We start from the raw sequence: 11,064 nt of genomic DNA, 5'->3' as shown, positions 1-11,064 counted from the left end.
TTATATAGGCTGCCTTATCCTGCATTTGTGCAAGAGGCTTCTATTGAATAGTACAACTTATATTGGTTGATTGCTTAATGGTGTGTGATATGATGTTTTATGAAAATTTTAGCTTGTTATTAATATTAAGCTATATAAACGCCATGGTTTTACTTTTCGATTTATGAAGTGTTGAGCAATGTTTATGAACATCTAAAATGAAATAGAAAGGGAAGACAGATAAATTAGACATGTAATATATAATAATATAAAGAGAGAAAATGAGGTGCTTAAAATGTGTAAATACGCTTAATTTTTCCATGAATCATCACTAATATGAAAAGGAGCCCCAAAGTTCACATATATCATGACAGAAAATAAATGCTGATAATAGTTCTTTCCTTTTTCCTTTCCTCTCATCAAACATTCATTCATTTCATTGACCTCAAAGTAAAGGTCTGTCTACAAAGTACAAACCATAAATTAACTTAATAAGCCTGTGCAATTCATTTCTCTACTCAAAGACTCCTAAGGGCTAAGAGAACAAGGGAAACAAAATTAGACGAAGAAGAAAAAACCATAGGAGTTATAAGCATCTCACACACACGTGCATGCGCACGCGCGTGTACACACATCATCTTGAGCACCTTATGATGCCAACTTTTGCTGATGGCGAGTTTTGAAGCAAAAAGTCTATTATTCTATTGGAAATAGAATTTATGAATGAAAATGGATCTTCTTCCTAACTTGCTTCCGGTAAAATCATTTTCACTTTCAATGACCTCAAGCTACCCAAGATAGGATACTTATGCTTCAATAAACGAGGACGTGAGGTGAGAACCTAAGCAATGAGGGGTGAGGATGAGTTAGGATTGATTTAAGGAAGTCAACTGATTTTATGACAATAATTTAATTTGGAATGAAAGCATTATCTTAAAAATAAAACCTCTTATAATAAGCAAGTAATGTTGTGAAGAATATGCGTACCTTAAGAGTACTTACAGAGACTATCAATGATTTTATATTGGCAAGGTCCATGAGCCAGGTGAGTAGAAGAGAAGAAGACTTTCTACATCGGTGTGTAAGTTGTATATCAAAATTTACATGCTCAATGGAAGAAATATTTCTCCCACAAAGATTATAGCAAGGATTACCCGTAAAGGCAAATGTACGAAGAATTGGAGAAGACAAGTGCATTTTGCACTTAAGGTAAAGCACAGTCAAACTGACAAGTGTTGCATTTGATATGCATAAAATATGTGCATCATCACTTACTCACACTTTTCAATGATCAAACTATTCAACCTCAGAAAAATCGAAAAGGGCTCAGCGGCAGCAACACCATCATCATCATGACCATTTCCACAAAAGGCGAAGTTCACTAGATGCAAGGTAGTTAATGCCGGCAAATTAAGAGATTTTGGAAACAACTTTTCCTTCTTTTTGGCACACCATTTAGTGTGAAGTAATAGCTTAAGAGACGTCAAAGTCTTATATGAAAAGATTCGGGGCCGAATGTGTTGAATGCTAATACTCGTGACGATTAATCCTAATCGCCGGATATTGTGTGAAACAACATATTTCATGATCATTTTGGGGAGGCGAGGCTTCATGCGACCCATATGCTCAAAATCTAGACCCTCCAGCCGGGTCGAACCATTGCGAAGAGCCAAAATCCGACACACAAATCTGACGAACTTCTCAAAAGTACAAAAGTTAAGAGAATGTAAGATATGGGTAGGAAGATGTTTCCAGAGATCCTTCCATCTTGTGGATAATATGCATGTTTGAACTGCGTATTTGGCTTCCATAAATGACAATATGTGAAGGAGAATGCCATCGGGTAGGTCATTGAGTGTCTAATTTGTTCTCTTCATCCTCATTACTTTTACTATTCCTTCTTCTCTTCTTCGCCCTTGGTGGAATCAACAAGCATAAAAAGCCAAAGAAATAGAATGATTTTTGCAGAGAAGCTATTATTCACATAACATAGTAACAAACCGTCGAAGTATGAAAAGGTAAACGAAATTATTTTCTATAATCTAACAGATAAAAAAGAAAAAAAAACACTTAATAGACTGCGAGAAGCAATTCTGCGGTGAGTTTTCAAAACTAAGAAAATTCGTTTTTCGATTGCATTGAAAAACAATTTGAAAACGTAAAATTTACTCACCAGGTGTCGGTCGCAGGGTCAACCCTTTCGGAAGCGCACTCTTGATTTTTATTATCACACCCGGGTTAAATATGATTGATCAGCAGCCGAAGATAATTATGATTAATTTTTTTATATTCATGTCATAACCCAGTCAGTATCCACGGTTGATATTTGGATGAAAAGTTAACAGAAATACAAAAAAAAAATCTTGTAATTGAGCCTAATACCTTTTTACTTAAAAAAAAAGAGCCTAGTATCTTTTTGAGATTTATGCAAAATCTTGTAATTAATTCTGGTATTTTTATTTAGTATTTAAGATACTGTCTTGGTATTTTTTTGGCTTAATTCCACTTTGAGCCCCTGATGTTTCATAAATGTGCGATCTGCACCCCCCGTGTATAAAACGTGCGGTCAAGGTCCCTAACGTTTCTAAAACGTGCGATTAACGCCCTTCCGTCCAAATCCGTTTGGTTCCTCAGTTGACCAAACGGAAAATGCTGACGTGGCATTATTTAATTAATTAAAAATTTATTTTTCAAATAAAATTATTTCAACATTATTTCAAAACATAAAAATAAAAATTATTTCAAAGCAAAAATTTATCCAGAAGCTTCTCTTCATCTTCAACATCTAACTCATTTTCTTCAACTTCCCTAATCAAAACAAAAAACTCAAACCCAGATTTGTTAATGCATTGAAAAGAAGTACTACTTCAAGCCCAAGTACAAGAAACAAAAAGACACCAAATAGATCAAGCAGCTAATACATATCAAAGAATCAAAAAGCCTAGAAAGACTGCATCCACAGCAAGAAAAACACGCACCACCAGCTAAGAGAATAGACAACAATAAGGATCAGCAATAGCAAATAAGGGTGGGAATATCCCTGTGCATATATTGCAGCAACGAGCACCATCTGAGAAGGATATGGGCAGCGAATAAACACCCTTAATCTCCAAGGCTATAGTGATCCCAAACAGTGCAGAGGATTGGACATCCACTCATATTGAGAAAAATGGAAACCTTTTACTTTCCCCCTTAGCCATAGCCAAGATCTATATTGGATTGAATCAAGAGATCCCGACCAGTTTAGCACCTTTTCTTCAAAAATCACACTATTTCTAGTGTGCCAAATTAGCCAAATAGTGGAAAGCCAAATTATGCCCAGACCGTACCTTCTGTCCCTCCCAGAAGATAAAATCCCCAATCAACACCCAACCAACCTGCAACCTCCTCCCTCTCCCACCCACCTGCAACCGCCACCCTTAACCCATACCTCACCCCAATCAACACCCAACCAACATGCAACCTCAACAAACCCGCCCCCACCCACCTACAACCGCCACCCAACCAACCAGAGGAGAGAGCGAGATCGAGAGAGAGAGAGAGAGAGGGCGAGATCCAGAGGAGAGAGCGAGATCTAGAGCGAGATTGAGAGAGAGAACGAGTCTGAGAGATTTGGGGTTGTGGGGTGAGGTCAGGTTGAGGAAGCCATGGAAGCCATGGAAGGAGGAAGGAGAAAGATGAAAAAAGAAGAAAGAAGAAGAAGCATGAATGAGGGGAGTTGGGTTTGGGGCCCCCCCTATGGGGCTCCGCGCCCCACCTCTTTTTTTTTAACCCATAAATGCCCTACGGAACTTAAACTTCCGTATTCAATAAAATAGAATACGGAAGTTAAAATTCCGTATTATAACTCTGACAGTCATCACCTTTTCCACCATTACTCCTCCCTCCACCAACCCCTCCACCATTACTCCTCCGTCACCAACCCCTCACCAGCCCCCTTAACCCCCTCAATGCCTCCAGACCACCCTCTCTCTCACCCTCTCCTACCTCACTTTCATCCTCACTTCCATTCTTCCTACCACCACCACCAACTCCTTCATTGGCAAGCTCTCCACCATTGGATGCAAAAAGATAGCATTTGAGGTAAGTGTTGTTAGTTGTTTGTTGTATGTTGTTAGTTTAAGTAGTTGAAGTTGTTAGATTAAGTAGTTAGATTAAGTAGATTAAGTAGTTAGAATGATGATTTTCTGAATTCTGAGATGTGTTAAAATACGGAATATAAAGTTTCGGAGTCTATATGAAAATTAATATACCGTATTCAATACGAATTATAAATTTCCGTATTCAATACGAATTATAAAGTTCCGTATTCAATATGGATAATAAAGTTCCGTATTCTCTTCCAGGGATGACAGAATCATTTTTATTTCATGAATCCCAATTGATTGAAGTTGGATTGAACAATGCTCAACCTGAAGAGGTGCCACCACCAGCATTTGTACCCCCGTGTATAAGTATAGATGTCTCGCATTTATTTACAACTGATCAGGTATTCTTTGAACAGATTTTTGCATTGTTTTGAAAGTGTAATATATCAATTCTTATTATGTCTTGATCACCCTTGTTTATGCCTTGTTTGTGTGTTGGGTATGCATCATTGAACAGATTTTCCCTACCCGTGATGATCTTATCAATTGGGTTCATGGAATTGCGATTGAAAATGGATATGTTGTGTTGATCACAAAGTCAGATAGCGGTGGGAATGGAAGCAGAAAAGCTTATGTCATGTTGGGGTGCGAGAAGCATGGTAAGTATGTTCCCTACAGAGACCCTGACCTTGTTGAAGGAACGAGAACACAAAAGACAGAATGTCCTTTTAGACTAAAAGGACGACCTATGAAAAATGGCATAGATAGAGATTGGCGGCTAAAGGTGATGGAAGGTACACACAACCATGAACCAGCTAGGTCACTACTTGGCCACAATTTTGTTGGTCGTCTAAATTCCGAAGAGAAGGAGCAAGTGGAAAAAATGTCAAAGAGTTGGGTTCCACCGAGAAAGATGTTGTTGACTTTGAAGGAAAACAATCCTTTAAACTTGACTACCATATCTCAGATTTATGGTGCTTGCAAGAGGTTAAGAAAATCCCTCCGCGGGTCATTGACAGAAATGCAACACTTGTTGAAGAAGTTGGACGGTGACAAGTACGTCCACTTTGAAAGACATGAGCCTGGATCGGAAGTCATTAGGGATGTATTTTGGGCTCATCCAAATGCTATCAAACTGTTCAACACATTTCCATATGTAGTGATTATGGATTGCACATACAAGACAAACAAATATAAAATTCCATTGCTTGAGATTGTTGGACTGACTTCCACAGATAAGACATACTCCATAGCCTTTTGCTACATTGTTAATGAGGGCACAGATGACTACGTTTGGGCACTGGAGTGTATGAAGTCTCTATTAGCTGATCAAGCCATGTTGCCTAAGGTGATTGTTACTGACAGGGATCTTGCCTTATTGAGTGCTGCTAAGCAAAGCCTTCCCAACACCATCCATTTATTATGCTTGTGGCACATCAACAAGTGTGTTTTGGCAAAGTGCAAACTCTATGTTGGTACAGATGATTTTGCTGAATTGGTTATGGGGAAGTGGGGAGAGGTGGTGGATGCTGCAACAGTTGAAGAATTTGAAGTTCAATGGATGCAATTGTTTAATATGTGCAAGGACAAATACAGCAACTTTACCTCCTATTGTTCTACTACATGGTTGGTCCACAAGGAAAAATTTGCCAAGGCATGGACAAATCATGTGATGCACTTTGGAACAACAACAAGTAACAGGTACAAAAATTATATGAGCTTAATTTATGCCTTGTTATATGTTTTTCATTTGATAGATTGTTTACATTGGAGAGTTAATAAGATATCTGTTTGTTGTTTGCAGGGCTGAGGGTGCACATGCCAGTTTGAAGAAGATGTTGCGGGATTGCAAGGGTGACCTAGCCACTTCTTGGGATGCGTCGCATAGTTTGACATGTAATCGACATACTGAAATATTAGCATCGTTTGAGCGCAGTATTCACAGAATTGATCACATTTTCATGTTCCCATTTTACACAAATATTAGAGGATTTGTGTCAAACAAATGCCTGCAGCTCATCGACGATGAACATATAAGAATGAAGTCCTATGGCGGATGCGATTGCTTGTTGAGAGAGACTCATGGACTACCTTGCGGTTGTGAACTTGCAGGTCACCGGTCAACCACTCTCTTGTCAATTAATTCTATTTGTTATTGAAAGTGACACTTTTGTGAACTTGCAGGTTATGAAAGAATTCCATATGAGTCAATTCATCCATTCTGGAAGAGACTGAGTTGGGAGCATGTACCTGAACCTGTTGCAGATACTATCAGCAACCATATTTGCGGCATGAACCATGGAGATATGCAACCAGAAGTTGAGGCATTGACACATTATTTCAGTTCTTTGGATACTGGAGGGCAGAGTATGGTAAGGAGGAAGCTTCAAGCTATCTATTGTCCTGAAAGCAGTTCACTTTGTACTCCTGAGGTTCAGATAAGGTCCAAGCGCACTCTTAAGGCGAACGAAAGAAAACCACCCAAGGTTAAAGCAATAGGATCCTTGACTCGTGATCCTTCAGGTTTTGAGCATGTTGATAGGGAGATCAAAGAGGCAAAGAAGGCTTCGCAACCACCAAAGAAGAAGAAGCGTGTGAAGAAGTCTGATACAAGCTATTTCATGGGTCATTTTCCATCCTTTTTCCACCCATATATACACACAGTTCAGAATGTTGAGGACGATGGTAACTGTGGCTATAGAGTCATTGCTGCATTACTGGGACTACCATCAGGTGAGGAAGGTTGGCCATGTGTTAGGGAAGCGTTGATAGACGAACTTGAACGACACAGAGGATTGTATGATGAAATGTGGTCCAGACATGTGGTTAATGCCTTACATTCTCGACTCACTCTTCCTCCTGGTCATCCGGCTACCGAGGATAAATGGATGCAACTGCCAGAGATGGGATACCTTGTAGCAACCAGGTTCCAAGTGGTTTTCATATCCATCTCTTCTCAGGGTTGTTGGTCATACCTTCCACTAAGAGGAGAAGGTCCACCTCCTGTACATCGTGTTATAGCTGTTGGTCATGTGATAAATCACTTTGTACAGGTATTTTTTTATTGCGTACACTAATATCCAGTTTGTGAATTAATTTGTTGTATTTGTAAGTTATCTAATTTTATTGTTATTCTCTATAATGTAGCTCCATCTAACTCCTGGACATTCTATGCCGCCAATTGCTCTCCAGTGGGAACGGTATGTTGATCCTATATCAGTAAGCTGGTGCGTCCCATATGTTACACGTTTACACAGGTTCACATCAGAATTGGAAGCTTGGTTTGTTACTTTTGGTGTTCCTCTTAGTCACCAAAGCTATGTAGACATCACCACAGACTGACACCACACTTTGTGTAATATTCATTTGTAAACGCTCTGTAATATTAATCTGATGGGCCTTGCCCTTATGTTGTTCATTGCTGCTTTTAATAATAGTAATTTGATGGTCATTGGTATATTGATGGGCCTTATGTTACTTATCTTGCCTTTCATTATTCACGGTGTAGTTATACAGGTTATTTTTCATTATAAGAGTCTAAACATAATAGGTGGAAATAGAAAGCGTGGTTAATATAAAAAGAGTCCATACAATGTCGTCACATGTCATAATATAAAAGTACACAAAAAAATATATACAAATATACAGTCACTCGCCCCGACCCCTACCGCCACCCCTACCGCCACCCCTCCGACCTCTAGGTCCACGAGCTCTGCCTCCACGAGCGCCCTCTGCAGGTGCACCGTAGCGAGCGCAATCGCACCCCACGCGTACTCGGACGCTCGATCAAGCTGGTCGTACAACGTAGCGAGCGCAATCGCGCCCCACGCGTACTCGGACACTCGACCGAGATCCTGCAACATACCTATCCAGTAGACGGTCGTGTGGTATCCACCGCTCTTGCTAGCAAAGAGCGTCGCGCCTAGCTGGTTCACCAGCCAAATCCGTGCAGCGTCCTCATATCGGTGCTCTACAATGAAATGAATTGAGTTAACAGTTAATAACAATACAATAATAATAGATACTATTTAATCAAGTAATAATTAAGACATACCCTCCAACGCAGCATCATACAGGGTCTGCAAGACCCCAAAGCGAATAGTCTGGCTCCTGTTCTTATCAAACTCAGCATGATAACGAGCAACAGATCCTCCCATCAACTCAGCACATAGCGCTGCACACTCGTCCCTCTCCCCCCTCCCAGGCGTATAGAACCTCGACCCCATTGGGAGATGGAGAAGAGCCGACACGTCGTCCAGGGTGATGGTCATCTCCCCAAACGGCATGTGGAAGCTACTAGTCTCCTCATGCCATCGCTCCACAAGGGCCAAAATGAGGCCTGCATCTGTCTCCGAGTAGCTGCACCAGGGTAGCTGATGAAGACCCGTCTGCTCAATCAACTCTCGAACCCTCCTGTGACTGTCTGAATCACCATCACAAGCAAGGTTCCAAACCTTCCCCCCAGCTGTGGCCACCCTCAAGTGTCGACGGTCCACATACCGCTCGTCTGTGCGTAGGAGTGCATGCCACGTCCAGGGAGCCTTGTGATCAGCATAATGCGTGAGAAGCGACAGATCAACAGGCCCCCCCGGAAACGGCGGCAACCTCTGGATCAGGTCCTCCTCGCCACCCTGTGCCTCTGGCACGACATCAGCATCAACATCAGGAGGAGGAATACTATCCTCGTCATATGACCCCTCCTCGCCGGATGACTCCTCGTCGGATGACTCATCGCCGGATGACTCATCGCCGGATGACGACTCGCCTGATGACTCCTCGCCTGGTGACTCATGGCGAGGTACCTCAACCATGGGAGACGGCGGAGTAGGAACTGGATCAGTAGGCTCAACTGGAGCTGGAGCTGAAGCCTCTACCATGGGCGACTGCATAGAATCAACTGGAGCTGGAGCTGAAGCCTCAACCGCGTGAGAGGTCGCAGCATGATCGCCGCGCCGGCTAGAAGCATGTAATCGCCGGTGTCTATCCTCTGTAGGCCCCGCATCCTCACTAGCTCGAGACCTCTTTCTGTTCTTCATTCTCACTATATATTCAGAGCAAACATTTTCTAAATAAATTCACTGAATAAATTATACTCGCTCAATTACTAAATTTCTCAATTAAATCTCTAAATAAAATCACTAAATAATTCACGATGTTTATAACTAAATTAAAAACATTTTATAAATTAACTAAGCTAATTAGATTAGGTTTTATAAATAAACTAAGCTAATTATATTAAGTTTTATAAAAACATTTTATAAATTAAGTTTATAACTCTAAACAGACACCAAATACGGAACATTAAGTTTCATATCCAATACGGAACATTAAGTTTCATATCCAATACGGAACATTAAGTTTCATATTGAATACGGAATATTATGTTCCGTATCGAACCAGAACTCCATTAACGACATTGCATGATTGGAACTCGCCCCAAAGACCAATTTATACAATTTCAGCCAACCTAACATCTACTTAAGCATAAATCGACTATCCTAGGGTTGAAAGATTCCATAATTTCAAGTTAAATGGTGAATTCAAGTTGAAATCCAAACTTACTTACCTCTAGGTTCAATGCAATGAATGGGGAGAATGGGGTTGATGATGGAGACGATGGTACCCTGTCCAGATGATGATTGAAGCAAGGAGAGCGTCGGTCTCGAAGATTGCAGAGCAAGGGTTGGGAATGGTTTGGAGCGCTGAAATGGGTTTTGAAAAAACCCCTGTCGATTACATAGTAATATAATACGGAACTTTATATTCCGTATTGAATACGAAATTTAATATTCCGTATTCTTTTAAAGGGGGTTTTTCCGTAATTTCCCCACTTTAAGTGGGGCGCGGAGCCCCATAGGGGGGCCCAAACCCAACTCCCATGAATGAGGGAGAGAGAGGGTCGAGTGATGAGAGATTTTTCATTTTTATTATTATTAAGTTTTAATATTTTATTTTTTTTGTTAGAAATTAAATAAATGCCACGTCAGCATTCCGTTTGGTCAACAGACGAAACCTAACGGAAGGACGTTAATCGCACATTTTAGAAACGTTAGGGACCTTGACCGCACGTTTTATACACGAGGGGTGCAGATCGCACATTTATGAAACATCAGGGGCCCAAAGTGGAATTAAGCCTATTTTTTTTTACATAGGAAAATGTTTTGGTATTTAATTTTTTTTTGGGTACATCGGAAAAGGTTTTGGCATTTAATTGATTTAGTATTTAATTAAACTTCAATTTATTAAATCTGATATAGTAGCCTATTCGGACAAATTAGGGTCAAGTTTAACAAATTACCACAATTGAAAGTCAAAATGTCCATGATTCCAATTAGTATATATCTACTATCTAGATTTAAAACTAAAATAGTATATATTGACAATTTTGATTATAGTTTTTTTTGAAAGTAATTAAAGTTGAACTAATTACTTTAGTATAAATATATTTGATTTGATGAGATGGTCTGCTCCTTATGTTATGCCCTTTGGCGTGCCGGAATCAGGTGTGTTTTGAGGATAAGAGGGTGGATGCTCGCAATTGTGCTGTTGCAGCGTTGTTGGAGTTGCACGACTACAAACAATTGCAGGTTGCGTTGGAGGATCATGGACCGGCGGCTAGTGCATCTTCTCCTCATCAATGGGAGCCTCCGAGGTCTGATTTTGTGAAGATGAACGTGGATGCTGTTGAGGTTCAAGCCAAGTGGAGAAATGGTGTGATATTTCGAAGGGCTGATGGTGAAGCTTCCTTGGTTGCTTCGTTAGCTTGTGATTATGAGTTGGGTGTTGATTTTGCTTAGGCAATGTGAATTTTACGTGGTCTGCCACTAGCTTTTCAGCATAATTTCCAGAAGCTTTGTGTGGAATCCGACTCTAAGAGGGTGATTAAAGCTTTTGCTGGTCAAGTTTCTCATAATTCCTATCTGGCATCGGTTGTTCATGAAATTAGGAGTTTAGTTCCATCTTTTGTTGTTGTGTCTTTTACGCATGTTTATAAAGA

The 11,064-nt window shown here is 40.3% G+C and overlaps 2 protein-coding genes across 2 annotated transcripts; one reads left to right on the top strand and one right to left on the bottom strand.

Annotated features, from left to right (window-relative positions):
- Window positions 1-3,703: 3,703 nt before the first annotated feature.
- LOC130738636 (PKS-NRPS hybrid synthetase cheA-like) lies at window positions 3,704-7,551 on the top strand. The gene is made up of 6 exons (XM_057590725.1): window positions 3,704-4,062; window positions 4,326-4,468; window positions 4,585-5,768; window positions 5,872-6,179; window positions 6,252-7,120; window positions 7,215-7,551. The coding sequence occupies exons 2-6, from the start codon at window positions 4,328-4,330 to the stop codon at window positions 7,407-7,409; spliced, it is 2,697 nt and encodes an 898-aa protein (XP_057446708.1). The 5' UTR covers window positions 3,704-4,062; window positions 4,326-4,327; the 3' UTR covers window positions 7,410-7,551.
- On the bottom strand, window positions 7,542-9,860 carry LOC130736771 (protein MAIN-LIKE 1-like). The gene is made up of 3 exons (XM_057588560.1): window positions 8,122-9,860; window positions 7,889-8,037; window positions 7,542-7,604 (listed from the first exon to the last, which is right to left on the bottom strand). The coding sequence occupies exons 1-3, from the start codon at window positions 9,101-9,103 to the stop codon at window positions 7,542-7,544; spliced, it is 1,194 nt and encodes a 397-aa protein (XP_057444543.1). The 5' UTR covers window positions 9,104-9,860.
- Window positions 9,861-11,064: the final 1,204 nt, after the last annotated feature.

The sequence above is a fragment of the Lotus japonicus genome, chromosome 2, assembly GCF_012489685.1.
Source record: "Lotus japonicus ecotype B-129 chromosome 2, LjGifu_v1.2".
Taxonomy (NCBI): Eukaryota; Viridiplantae; Streptophyta; class Magnoliopsida; order Fabales; family Fabaceae; genus Lotus; species Lotus japonicus.
The sequence above is the reverse complement of the archived record's forward strand: the minus strand, read 5'-3'. Positions and strand labels throughout refer to the sequence as shown.